General features: G+C 39.8%; 1 protein-coding gene across 2 annotated transcripts in view; it reads left to right on the forward strand.

Annotated features, from left to right (window-relative positions):
• The first annotated feature begins 2,045 nt into the window (after positions 1-2,045).
• Positions 2,046-14,828, forward strand: part of Acbd6 (acyl-CoA binding domain containing 6) — a 145,047-nt gene continuing 132,264 nt past the window's right edge. Inside the window, exons 1-3 of one of the 2 annotated variants that reach the window (XM_070034116.1) lie at positions 2,046-2,595; positions 7,180-7,244; positions 12,723-12,819. In XM_070034116.1, coding sequence (XP_069890217.1) covers positions 2,374-2,595; positions 7,180-7,244; positions 12,723-12,819 — 384 coding nt within the window. In that variant the 5' untranslated portion in view covers positions 2,046-2,373. The remainder of the gene's footprint in view (positions 2,596-7,179; positions 7,245-12,722; positions 12,820-14,828) is intronic. The other variant, XM_070034115.1, reaches the window with a different exon arrangement.

Raw genomic sequence — 14,828 nt, forward strand, 5'->3', positions numbered from 1 at the left:
TTTCATCCACAAGACTCGAACCAGGAAAAAAGGAGGGCTTGAGACAAATGGTAAAGCACAAGCTGAGCAAGAGACCATGAGTGCCCCAGTACTGGCACAAAAGGAAATCAAAGCCAGTGCATTGCCCCTTTAATTTACTTTTCAGGCTCATCATTTATTATTGCTGCAGGCTAACCTCTGATTCACAGCTTTCACATTTCCCTTGTCTCTTGCACGTGGTACATGTCTGGGCATGGGCAAATTGTTTAACCACTTTGTGCTGGTTTCCTAGGTGTATAAAGAAAATAAGGACATTACCTTGGACATTAAGTGATTCAATGAATTATTTGATCACATTTTAATTACAATATTTGGACACTAGACATCTCAGTGAGCAGGGGACTAACAGTGAAACCATTCTTAGTGTTAGGAAAATGGAGGAGAAAGGAAGGAAACAGACTGGACTCGATCTTAACAGGCTAGGATGGTTTATTGCCAGAGAGGGACACAGACCTTTCTGAAGGTATGGAGGAAGAGGGAGAAGTGAGAAGAAGCATGGTTATAATCTGAGGTGACCTATATACTCTAGGAGGTTTAGGAGGGGCTAGGAGGTGGAGACCCTGGTGTGCACGTGCAGGCCAGGGGCTTCATCATGGCAGACTAGGATTTATGGCTGGTATCCAAACAGTAGATAAGGGGTCCTACAGCTGCCCAGACCCGAAGGTCACGCTAAGGGGCTTTTGTTGCCTTCTATGGTAGTAGCTGCCCTAGAGAAGTGCCATCCCAAGGTAAAGGGGGCTGGAAGTGGGCCTAAGGGAAGGGCGCTCATTTCCCTAACATTAAGTCTTTGAAAACTGTCACAGATATGGTCACCAGCAGTCCAAGAAGTGTCCTGCTGGAGGAATTGATAAATTCCCAGATGGAAGGGGCATGGTTAAGGGCCATGTGTAAGGACGTCTGTGTATGTGTGTTTTATATTTATTTATTGAGTCCGATCGTGGGGCCTGAACTCTGGGCCTAGGTGCTGTCTCTGAGCTCTTCAGCTCCAGGCTAGTGCTCTAGCACTAGAGCCCCAGGGCCTCATGCATGCGAGGCAAGCACTCTAACCACTGAGCCACCTTCCCAGCCCCAAGCCTTAAGTTTTATTTATTTATTTATTTTTGGTCTGGTCTTGGGGCCTGAACTCTGGGCCTGGGTGCTGTCCCTCAGCTCTTCAGCTCAAGGCTAGCGCTCTACCACTTGAGCCACAGCGACACTTCCGGCTTTTTTCTTTTTGCTTATGTGGTGCTAAGGACTAGAACCCAGGGCCTCATGCATGCAAGGCAAGCACTCTACCACTGAGCCACCGTCCCAGCCCGTGTAGGTGTGTTTTATAGTTCGGGTTTTTGGACCATCTGTTAGCGATTTCGCATGTAAACCTGTTCGTACCTTTGGGGCTGAGCTATGCCGTACGGTTTGGTTTGAGCTGTAGCCAAGACAGGAACTGATGCCGAGTGTGTGGGGTGGGCTCCACCGTCTTCGCCCCAGAGAAGACATGCGATCTGCAGGTGTGGAGGGCGGAGTGGGGCCGGAGTCATTACCACTGTTCAGCAGCGGGGCCCCGGGAGCGAACGCGGCCCACCCCGGCGCCCGGGCTCCCCACCCCCCTCCGCCCCCCGGGTGGGCGCGAGCAGGCGGAACCTTCGGCTTCAGCTCCCTGTTTCCCGCGACTCGGTCCCTAAGGCTACACAACCGAGCGGTGAGCGCCTTCCTCCCCGCCCCCACCCCCGTGATAGCCTTTCCCGATAACGGGTTCCAGAGTGTGTGGTAACTAATCCCAACCAAACGACTAACGGACACTCCAACGACTCTGGGTAGTTTTCCTAAGCACCGGGCCCGCGGCCAGGCCCCACGAGATACCGGAGGGGGAGGGAGGGCGTTCCACACAAGCGCCGCCCGCACCGCCCCCTGCCTGCGCGGAGCAGGCGCAGTGGAGGCGCGCGGCATAAGCGGGGGGGGGGGGGGGGGGGGGGCGCGTGCGCGTGCCCCGGCGTGCCCCGGCGTGCGCGCGCCGTTTCGAGCTCACGCCTCCAGCCCGGGCCGCTGCAGGCCGGTGCGCCGCGCTGTACCTCACGCCACCCGGCCGCGTCGCTTCCCGACGCCCTCGTACCGTTGGAGCGATATCCTGAGGAGAAGTGGGGGACCGCTGGGGAGGCAGCGGCGGGGAGCAGAGCGAGCCCTCCGAGTCCGGCGAGTGGCAGCGGCGAGGCGGCCGAGTCCCGCGAGGGGACGCGGAGCGAGTGGGCTGGGGACCCCTCGAGCCATCCGGGCCCGCGAGCCTGTTACCGCCACGCGATCCGGAGACCCAGCGGGCCGTGGGGGACAGGGGGTGGGGGGCAGGCCGAGCCTGGAGACATGGCTACACCGTTCCTGCCCGCCGGGGCCGCCACGGGCGACAGTGGCGGTGAGCTGAGCTCAGGGGACGACTCTGGGGATATGGAGTGTCTCCAGAGCCCCGACAGCGACCCGTCCCGGAGCCTGGCGGAGCTGTTTGAGAAGGCGGCCGCGCACCTCCAAGGCCTCATTCAGGTGGCCAGCCGGGAACAGCTGTTGTACCTGTATGCCAGGTACAAGCAGGTAACGTGGGGAGGGGGTGTGTGCACGCTCGCCAGAGACCCTGGCCGCCTCCTTCACTGTGAGCAGACGTGCACACTCAATGACAAGGGGCTATGAAGTGTGTGTGTGTGTGTGTGTGTTATTGTTGACCGATGACCATTAGCATCGTTCTGGACCTGGAAAAGATGTGTCTTCCTGTCCAAGAGTGGTATTTATTTAGCCAGACACCGAATGACAGTTTTTCCGATGTCTTCTTGGACTTACTCAAGGATCCAAGGATCTTGCACTCTAGCCAACTCTGAAGCTTTTACAATATGAGGATGCTAAAGTAAGATTGATCACGTATTTACCGTTGCCTAAAGATCCTGTGGAAGTGTACATGGTAATCAAGATATTTTAAGATATAAGAGAATAATGGATTGTAATCAATAAAACCTAGCTATTTTTTTTTAAAAGGAAAACCAGAATCGTTGGTTTATGGCTGGATATGTTTATCTGTTTATGACTAGATATATTTCTGGGGACTGGGAAGGTGGCTCAGTGGTAGAGCGCTTGCCTTGTATGCATGAGGCCCTGGGTTCGATGCCTCAGCACCACATAAGCAAAAAGAAAAAAGCCGGAAGTGGCACTGTGGCTCAAGTGGTAGAGCGCTAGCCTTGAGCTGAGGAGCTGAGGGACAGCACCCAGGCCCAGAGTTCAGGCCCTACGACCGGACCCCCCCCCCCAAAAAGATGTATTTCTGTTACACATCATCAGAGTTTTTTATGTTTTACTCTGGAAAATACTCCCAGGTTTGAAACATACACCCAAAAGAATTATAACTAGTAAACTCCAGATGAAATAATCCTTGCTCCTCCTCATCCCCAAGATAGGATGGCTCTCTTTATATTGCCTAGTCTGGTGTAAAATTCTGAACTCAAAATTATTCTGCCTCAACTTCCTGCATCTTTTTCTTTTACAAAAACAATAAAACCAGAGTAAGCAACTTGTGTAGAATCACAAATATCAGTCAGCGTTGGATTGTATTTCTGATTCTGTCTGAGGCTTTGAACTTTACCTGGAAGTATGGAAATGATGATTTTTGTTACCTATGTAAACCACATTTATCATTCTTGGAGTTGTTAGGTAAAAGAAGGAAAAATGCTTTATCAGTATCAGCAAATATTGATCAGCATCTTAGGTGCTAAACATTTTGAGTGTCCTGTATAGAGAGTTCAATGAAGGAAAAGCATCATGAATGACATTTGCCCTTAGGAGGCTTACAAGATACTTGAGAAATATAGATTTAAACATACAAAAATGTTGAGTAGGAGTTGAGTAGGAGCTCAGGAAAAGGTCTTTGTAACACTTCAGGAAATGAAGTTCTGGATAAAAGACTATTTTAGCTAAAAATTTTTAGGGTTTTCTTTTTGCCTCTTGGTAGGACTACCTTTTTTAAAAACAGTGTGAGAGGTTCCATTGTGAGTAGAGATGAACTTTTCTTTGAAGACTGATGATTTTGATGAATATCTGTGTGACAGAGATATAGCTGCAGGTAAAAGTGACATAAATTATAGTGTTCAGTGAAAATTGTCCCCAAATTGACCTTGGAATTAGTTTTCTTGCAAAAAGTTCTCTCCTCTCTCTTCCCCTTTCCTCCCCTCCCCATGGTTATGTGAATCCAAATTTCTTCAAGTACATCAGCCAAAGCAACATCCAGTAATAGACTGGATACTTAACTGCAGCAGTTAAGTATGACAATACAAATGTGTCAGACATTAAAGGGATTTACAAAATGTAAAACAGTGCCAAGCTTCTTACTGAATTTTTTTCAGTTTAGAATATGTGGTTAATTGATCCAGATGTGATGATACATATCTGTAATCCTAGCTGTTTGGGAATGAGGGTTAGGAGGATTGTAGTTTGAGACTGGCCCAGACAAAGTTAGCAAAACCCTGACCAAAAAAACTAAAAGCAAAGTGCTGAGGGAGTGAGTCTACTTATAGTATGCTGCCCAAAGCCCTGGGTTTAATTCCCAATACTAGAAATTTTTTTTTACATAAAATGTAGTCATTTATGTTCACACATAATAGGTTTATTGCTATTTTCAGGTGGATTAGTACATATTTTAAAAATACCTCTTCTAAATTTTAATATATAGTATATATTGATAGATATTATATTTAATATATATTTCGTATATATTGATTGATATGATCTACATATGCAGAAACTTTGTGGTGCTTAATTTCTTTGTAAAGGAATTATGGGCCCCAAAATTTTGAGAATTGTCTCAAATTCTCTTTTCAGGGCTGCAGAGTCTTATGATCTAGCCAGGGCAAAGAAAAATGAGAGAATGAGCCCTTTAAAGATGTTTCATGGCTTTCACACACATTGAATCCTGAGACAGAAATTGTGTGTCCTTGTGTACTGGTGGGTTAGGTGACTGTTACTTGAGAAAAAGAGAACAGATTCTGACATTTGTTCCAGTACTGGCTGGTGTCTGGGCCAAAATAACAACAAGAAAATAGCTACAAGTGCTATTTTTATAATATCTTACTTTGTATAATTTGGCTCTTTATATTTCTAACCATCTAGTAGTTCATGTGATTTTGGAAATGCCAGAACTGAAGCCTAGATTCTGAATAGCATGAAAAGTAGAATGATATAGTGAAGGACTATTAGACTTGGAAGGAATATTAGAATTAGACCTGAATCAGACAGGCGTAGACTCAGACCTTGACTGCTGATAAGGACCTATCAATGTATGAACTGTGACATCTTTTGAGTATCTTTACTCTCATTTATAAAATGAGGTTATAATGATATATCTCACAGGGTTATTGTGTGCCTTGTTTAAGATAATGTGAAGCATTTCTAATAGTGGCTGAAGAAATGCAGTGCCTTTTCTCTCAGCTAGACCTCCATTCCTTCATAACAAGACTGCTCCTACAGAAATATACATTTTAATAACAACCAAAGGTCCACAGAATTTATTGCTCAGGAAGTGATTTTGTGTGTGTGTGTGTGTGTGTGTGTGTGTGTGTGTGTGTGTGTGTGTGTGTATTTAGAGGTGGAGGAAATTATTGTAGACTGAGAGAGTTCTTAGTCTAGACAGAGCAATAGTATTTTGGCAAGCTGAGAGAAGAGAAGGCATTTCAGTTGAGTGTAATAATATGAACAAAACACAACTAAAAACCCCTAAGGTAAAAGTAGATCGGATGATTAGATGAAGGCATCAGTTTGATTTTAGCAAATTCTCAAATAGGCAAGTAATAAGAGGTAATGGGAAGGTTCCTAACAAGTAGGTGCTGTGAGCAAGTTAAGAATTATTTCTTTGAGGCTCTGATCTAACAGATAAGACATTCTGACATAAAGTAGAAGATGTGACAAACAATATATAGAATAAGTGCTATTAATAGTTCATAAGAAAAGGAGATCTCTACTGGAAGTGGCAATCAAGAGTGAATTCTACAATTCCATGTAGAATTCCATGTAGAGCTGCATTTATGCATAACCACTTTGAAAATAACTGTAACTTACCAAAAATTTGAGGTATTGACTACAAATCAGAGAAGATTATTGTGTAACAGAATTTGTGTTGTTGAGAATCCTCAAATTTTTTTTCCCTTGGCTGTTGGCATCTAAATTCATGTTGATGAGTTTCATAGTAAGGAACTTTTAAAATAGTATACTTTATCCCAGAATCTGAGAGAAATAAAATGTTACTACTATCAATATGAAGAATCCGTGTATCAATTATGAAAGATTGAACTTTAAAGATTAGCAATTGCATGTTTAAAACAATCTCTGTTAAATAGGTGTCAGTGACTTACACCTATAATCCTAGCTACTCAGGAGTCTGAGACCTAAGCAGGATAGTTTGAAGCCAGCCCAGGCAGGAAAGTCTGTGAGACTCCAATAAACTACCCCAAAACTCCAGAAGTGGAACTGTGGCTTAACTGGTAGAGCACTCACCTTCAGCAAAAAGGTTCAAGGACAGTGCCCAGGCCCTGAGATCAGCCTCAGGACTGGCTCCTACACACACACACACACACACACACACACACACACACACACACACGCGCACGCACGCACGCACGCACGCACGCACGCACCTTTGTTTTAAAGACAAAGAATGCAATGTACATTTATAATTTGTCTTATAATTAGTCTATTTTAGAAATTAACTGTCACCCATACTTTTTTCTGTATTATAGTATTAATATTTTTTAAAGATTTTTATCTTTAGTTCAAAAGGGTTTCAATTCAACATGTCAGTTTATGAGTAAATGTATCTAGGTCAGTGTTACCCCTTCTGTCTTTCTCTCCTGTCTCTCCCAACTCCACAGATACACTCAAGTTACCTGGTTCCATTTTTACATATATACATTGAATATTATGACTTAGATAACAATTATTTTTTCAGTAAGCCAAAACTGCCTGTATATAAGGTTTGGTTTGTTTGCTTGCTTTTGTAAAAGGAAAAGTCATTTTGTTATTCTGTATAGATGAAAATACTTTCTAACCTTAATTTCTAAGCATACATAATTTGTAAAGAAAAAAATTTTAGACAATTACTGGAAAAATAAAGTTCTTGATTTTTTTTCTGTTCACTTCTTTTAGGTTAAAGTTGGAAATTGCAATACTCCTAAACCAAGTTTTTTTGATTTTGAAGGGAAGCAAAAATGGTAAGCAATTCTTGGAATCTTTAATGAAGTTGTTGGAAATGAGTTAGGTGTTTAGGAATTAGACAGTAGTGAGCAGATTAAAGTATTTTTATGTTAATCTCTCTTATAGTCTGTGCTAGTGGCGGGCAATTGGGAGGATTAAAAGAATCAGCTTTTAGCTAAGTCTCTTCTTATTCAATGATGTAGGTATGTAAGTAGCTTACAATATCTATGTATTTCTTTAAAAGTATATCTGTGATCACCCACAGAGATACTGTTGGAAGGTTTTTCTTGTCTATTATACATCTCCTAATGGCTCACTACTTTTCTTTGGAGCTATCTTTGAGAGAAAACCAAAAGGATGGAGGGAGAAGAGAACATTTTGTACTCTTTTCCTCTGCCCCAATTTGATCTTCTTGATGTGGCACTATTCTATTCTTTGTTCTACCCACACCATAGGAAAGAAATGCTTATAATAACTTCTTGGAAATAAGATACAGATTCAAATACTCACTTCACTTCTCTGATAGGGAAAGATGAGTTTCTCCCTAAAGTTTTACTTATAAAGGTTCTGACATACCATTTATAAGGTCTTTTTTTCTTCTTCATGCATTTGTTATTGTTATTATAAAGGTAATGTACACCTTTATACAATTATATGTCAGAAAGAGTTACAATTATATAAGTTACAATTATGTAAGTTACAATTATATAAATCAGATAGAGTACATTCCTTTTTGAACAGTGTTAGCCCTTCCCTAGCTCTCTCGGTTTTTCTCTCCCATACCCACTCACAAATTGTGTAGTTCATTTTCAACATAGTGTCTAGTGAGTACCACTGCTTCATTTGTTCACCCTTTGTCCCACAAATTCTGTGTCCCCCCTTACCTTCCCAAAGACAGATAAACAAACAAAAGGAAAAGAAAACAAAAATAACATAAAGAAAAACCCCTCTTATTTCCATTTCCTGGAGTTTATTTCAATACGTATTATTTTATCTGATCAAATAATGCTTATTTTTCTTATGTAGTTTAAGTGAAAAAACACGTTTCCTATACAATAAAGAGCATTAGTTAGTGAAGAGGGAAGATTTTGGAGCATCAACCCTGAATTAAATGAATAATTTAAATATTTAGGGTATGGTTTAAAATTTTTTATTATTATAAAGGCGATGTACAGAGGGGTTACAGTTAAGTAAGTCAGATAATGAGTATATTTTTGAACAATGTCACCCCTTCCTTGCTCTTTTCCAGTTTTTCCCTACCATCCGCACCCACAAGTTGTATAGTTCATTTTCAGCATAGTGGCTAGTGAGTATCACTGTTGCATTTGTTCATCCTTGAGGGTATCACTTTTCAAAAAGATGAAATATGTTTGAAGGGAGAGGAAATGCTAAAGGATGGGTTCTGGATCAGATGTATTCAGCTATTTAGGAGGCGAAGATCCAGAAGACTATAGTTTGAGGTCAGCCTGGATAAAAATTTACAAGATCCACTTGAAACAGTAGAGCCAGGTGTGGCTACATGCACTTGTTATCACAGCTATGTAGGAGGCTATAGATAGCAGGATCTCAGTCAAGACTGGCACTAGGCAAAAAAAAATAAAATAAAAAAAGTGAATCCCTATCTGAAGAAATAACCTAAAGCAAAAAGGGCTGACAGAATGGCTTAAGTGATATAGTACATGAAAAAAAGGTAGATTATAACCCTTTATTCTAACATGGTCCTGTGTAATATGCAATTGCCTGAACAAGTGGTCTGTCTGCCAGCTATTTGTTGCCCAACTGTAAGAACTGAACTTGAATCTGGATCTCAGTTCCTTATGTCATATTCTAGTTCAGCTGTCATACGTATTTCTTTAAAATAAGACATTCTTAGTAAAGAAAACAGTGTTTTAATTTACATTCTGGTTCAAGTTTTAATTTTTCTTGCTGATGACAAATAGTTCTCTGGCATTTTATTACTGTTCTAGATTACCTGATTTAGGGGAAGGGGCAATGCTAAGGGAACTTGGCCATTTACATCCCCAGCCCGTTGATAATTTTTAGTTATTTTTTCAGATAAGGTCTCACATTTTTTTTTCTCTTTAAAAAATTTTTTAATATATATTTTTATTATAAAGATACTGCACAGAGGAGTTACAGTTACATGAGTAAGGTAATGAGTACATTTCTTTTTTTATTTTTTATTTATTTATTTTTATGAGTACATTTCTTATTCAGCATTTTTACCTCCTCCTTTGTTTTTCCCCTACCATCCCTTCCCTCCCTACCTCTCCCAACTCCTCTGTGGCCCCCCCCCCTCCCGCCCTGAAGTTGTAAAGTCCATATTTTGTACATCTCATTGTTACAGTGGGTCAACCTGTATCCTTATTTCAACATTTGTTATTTCCCTTCCCCTCCACAAATTAGAAAAATGTATATACAAGATGCAGGGCACCAGAATCAAATACAGTGAAAACAGGATTATACATGGGGGAAGAACATACAAAAGAAACAAAAAAAAATCACATAGTACATTATAAGTACATTAAAAACAACAGCACGGAAAGATAAAACCTCTTGTGTCCCTGTCTTGGGGTTCATTCAGCTTAGCATCAACTTATATGGTCATATGTACATAGTTTTTGACCTTTTCTATTTGTCCTAGACATATACTAGTTATTGCAAATAAGGGAAACCATGGAACCTATGTTTCTTTGGGCCTGGCTTACTTCACTTAATATAATTTTTTCCAAGTCTTTCCATTTCCTAACAAATGGGGCGATGTCATTCTTTCTGATGGAGGCATAGAATTCCATTGTGTATATATACCACATTTTCTTGATCCATTCATCTACTGAGGGGCATCTGGGTTGGTTTCATATCTTAGCTATGGTGAATAATGCTGCAATAAACATAGTTGTGCTGGTAGCTTTTGTATGGCCTTGTTTGTGATCCTTTGGGTAAATGCCCAAAAGTGGGATTGTTGGGTCATAGGGGAGCTCTGTGTGTCGTCTTTTGAGGAACCTGCACACTGCTTTCCAAAGTGGTTAAACAAGTTTACACTCTCACCAAGAATGTAGTAGTTCCCTTTGGCCACATTCCCTCCAGCATCTGTTGTTAATAGATTTCTTGATTATAGCCATTCTAAGGGTGAGGTGGAATCTCAGTGTTGTTTTGATTTGCATTTCTTTCATGGATAGAGAAGTTGAGCATTTCTTCATGTGTCTTATTAGCCATTCTTATTTCCTCTTCAGAGAACTCTCTTTAAGTCTTTAGCCCACTTATTAATCGGGTGGTTGTTTCTTTGAGGATTTGTTGTAGGGGATTTAATTTGTGGAGTTCTAAGTATATTTTACATATGGGAAAGTCTCACATTTTTAATCCTGTCTGGTCTCAGACTATGATCCCGTAATCTATTTCTCTAATAGCTGGGATTATACGTGTGTACCATCATGTAATACTTACTTGTTCAAATAACACGAGGTCTCATTAACTTTTTGAACTATAATCTTCTCAATCTTTGCTTTCCAAGTAGCTATAACTACAGAAGTGAGCCACTGTACCAAGTACCTTAAGTCTGAACACTGGGGCCTCATGTTTTCTAGAGCAGGTGCTTTACTACTTGAGCCATCCTTTTTGTGTTGCTTATTTTTGAGGCAGGGTCTCACTTTATGGCCAGCCCCTTCTGGACTGCCATCCTCCCGCTTATTTCTCACTGCATTGTTGGGATGAGAAGTGCCTATCACTGTGTCTAGCTATTGATTCAGATGAAATCTTGTGGATTTTTTTTTTTTTGTTTCTTGAACTGGACTCACCTCAAATTGTGATCTCCATGTCTCTGCCTCCCAAGTACTAAGGCTACAGTCTGGAGCCACCACATCTAGCTTATTGTAAGATTCATGGTTTAATTTATAAATTTATAAGACTTCATTATTATTTTCTTCTATGATTTATCTATGTTTCCATTGTTTCTAGCAGTTAAGTAAGTTTAGATTGTATAGCCACCTAAAAATAACGCATTATTATTAGGCAAGAATCAACATTGAAAGCCAAAATGTTATATGACATACTACTGGAGAGTAATATTTACATAGTCTAACCACAGTTTACTTATTAATTATGAAGGAGAAAACTGACAGATACTGCTATCATCACCAATCCATCAATCACCATACTGACTGCACAGAGCAAAATCGTGTGTCCCCAGTTGGTATACATATAAAGGACATGCCTCTGATATATTACTGTTACTTAAATATTTAACCTGTTTTTAATCATGATTAATTATTTTCACAACAATACTATGTAGGTTAAGAAACAATTATACAAATCCAAATTGAAGAGGATTTCATAAAACAATTAATTGGTTTTAACTCCTGAAAAGGGTCAGTATCATGGAAGACAAAGTCAAAAGATACATGAATTCAGTGCTGAATTGAATCTTGGTAGGAAAGTCATAAATAAAGTCCTAAAGGATATTGTTTAGAAAATCAGGAAAATCTGAACATTTGGTCTCTATAATAAGTTTCCCAAGTTTGATTTAAGCTGATGAATTTAAGGATGAAGTATTACAGTATATACAAGTAACCTTCAAGAGTTGCAGTAAAAATAATTTAGAAAACCTCAGAAGGATGTCATTTTCATGCAAGAGTAGGAAGATTGCAAAAAAATCTGTTTTACAGTGGATCAGAGAAATAGAGAATCATGGTTAGCAATAGAAAGAATTGACAGTGAAAAACCAAGGAGGTCTGGCCAGCAGCCTGAAGAGAAAAAGAAAGGGTCAGCACAAAAATGGGTACAGGACTAAAATGTTACCCTTGGATTTATACTGTCTGAAATTCCTCCCTCCTTCCTCTGTAGAATACTTGATTCCACTCTCACCAACCCCTACCTTTGGTGATCCAAATTGTAGCTACCAGTGGGTTTATAAATGGCATAACAGCAGAAAAGGAAGATGGATTTCTCATACCTTAAAGAGAGAAGTTTGGTTCATTTTTTTCAGGAAATACCATTTCTTCTGTGATGATTAGTTTCCACATTACCAAAATGTCATTAAGATTGTTAATTTGTAATATGGAAACTACCTTTGTTAGTCTGTTGGGTCTTTCTCATACGGTCAGTTGAATTTGGGAGAAGTGATTAATATCTTTTATTATGATGGTTTGTGATCTTCTAGAATTTAACAGGTATCATCATATTATTAAAATTTCTGGGGCTCACTGGTAGAATGCCTGCCTAGCAAGTATAAGGCCCTGAATTCAAACCCTAACACTGTCAAAAATAAAGTCATAAGAGAAAATTTACAATATGTATCCTTAAGTGGAGTGATCATGTTTACACTGTTGAAGATCAGCTTAAGAGCAAAAAAAAGAGGGCTTTTCTTTTATTCATTGCTTATTATCTATGTGTTCTAGACTATATGCAGTATTTTAACAAACATAAATATAAAATAAATATGCTGTTAGTGATATTTACATAGTTACTGATAGGCTTTTTTAAAATCTTCTTTACTGTAGGGAAGCATGGAAAGCACTTGGTGACTCAAGCCCCAACCAAGCAATGCAGGAATATATTGCAGCAGTTAAAAAATTAGATCCAGGCTGGAATCCTCAGGTAAGACTTTGGATTGTACATATTACTTCCCCAAAATTTTTCTTTCAAACAAGTGTTTTAAACTGAAGTTTGCATTAAGAAACATGTTTTGAATTTTGCCTTCCTCAAAAGTCTAGTTCCTGCAATATTTATCTGAGAATACTATTGCTTAAACATAACATAATAGCTAGTCTTACTGAGAACGTCTCTAATTTGTAGAGAATTTTTAGAAATATAAGTAAATAAATATAAAAAGTTTATATTTATAAATAAGTAAATACATTGGGTGGTATGAAAGTGCATACAAATGTATTAACTGAAATACATTAGATTTAAGGGAGAACTCAGTAGTGTAATTCCTTCTGAAGACAAAGTCAAAGTTAAGCAAAGTAAAACATCAGGAAATGGGTACTTGAAAGGGGTGGGTCAAGAGGCAAGAAGTAGACAAATGAAGAGAAGGGAAGAGTGTAATCAAGAATCCTACAAATATATATCCTACATAATTAAGAAGAGGGAGGGAAGGGATGGGTAAGGGATTGATGGGTGAGAATATTGAAAGATTGAAAGGGGTGACATTGATCAAGATATATTATATTCATAAACTGCTTTGTTAAATGGTAACTTCTTTGTATAACTACTTTAAAAACAGTCATAATAATTTATGAAACAAATACTGGCTAGGATGCAGAGGAACATGAAGGGTCAGATTCAGATTTTACCCTGCTTATAAGCTCAGTTATCCTGCTATTCTGTCTTAGATGTTTGCAGTAGGCATAAGATGCTTGAGTCTCCAAAAGTCTGTTCTTCATAGCATGGCAAATTCACAAGCTTTGTTTAGTTTACATTGACTTCTTAGGTTCACCTAATCCCACAGGAATGACATTGGTGGCTCTATTGGATTCTTGCATATGTAGTGGATTGTGTTATAGGGAAGAAGTACTGAACTCTGAGGACTTAACATTTTTATGGCATATAGAAGCAAGGTTGGAGAGATGTTATCTTGATCCTGAAAGTGGTTTGCTGCCCAGCAATCCTGAGAAATGGCTTAGGTAGACAGTGGTCAGGGCCTGGTCTACTGAACAAGATTGTCTAGTGATAATCATATTGATATGTGCATATTGATATCAGTTGAGACTCAGGGATTTCTGTTTTATTCAGTGGGGTACAATCCACTAAAATAATTTATTTGACCAGTAGGAGCCCCTTCAAGAACAATGTCTTCATTGTTCTTGGGATTAAAGCCATGTTATGCTCAGCTTTCATTTTTTCATTTTCTGACACAAGATGTTCCAAGTTGTATTACTATCCTAGGACAGTTGTAAACAATAGATACTTTGTTACAGTTTCAAACAACAGAAATTGATTCACAGTTCTGTATGGTAGAAGTCTGAAAGAAGGTGTTAGCAGTCATGTTCCCTTTGAAGGTTATAAAGAAGAATCTTTCCTTGGCTTTTCTAATGGCTTGAGGTAGTCCTTCCTTTGGGATAGCCTAACTTCATCTCTGCTTTTCTCACCTAGTTGTCTTCTTATGTCTGTATGTAAATTTCCCTCTCCTTTCTCTCATACCAGCATGAGTCATTGGGTTCATTGGGTTTAGAATCCCCTCCAATCCAACATGTTTACTTATATATGCAGACTTTCCTAGTAAGGTCTCATTCACAAGTGCCTAGGTTAGGGCATAGACATATTTTCTTGGAGGACACAATTCAGTCCACTACATTGGCTCATCTGATACTTTTCTTCTAACCCTGGAAGCTGTTTTCCTGTGGTTCCTATTAATAGAGAATATATTTGTAAACTAAGGTGTGGATGTTGGGTATGGTTATTGCTATTGGGCTTACATTGTTTCTAGGCCCTCTCAAACAGACAGATCTTAATAACATTTAAATATAAGTATGGGGCTGGGAATGTGGCTTAGTGGTAGAGTGCTTGCCTAGAATGCATGAAGCCCTGGGTTCAATTCCTAGGTACCACATAAACAGAAAAAGCCAGAAGTGGCGCTATAGCTCAAGTAGTAGAGTGCTAGCCTC

The sequence above is a fragment of the Dipodomys merriami genome, unplaced genomic scaffold (genome assembly GCF_024711535.1).
Source record: "Dipodomys merriami isolate MVZ:Mamm:240054 unplaced genomic scaffold, mDipMer1.0.p SCAF_24, whole genome shotgun sequence".
NCBI classification, from domain to species: Eukaryota; Metazoa; Chordata; class Mammalia; order Rodentia; family Heteromyidae; genus Dipodomys; species Dipodomys merriami.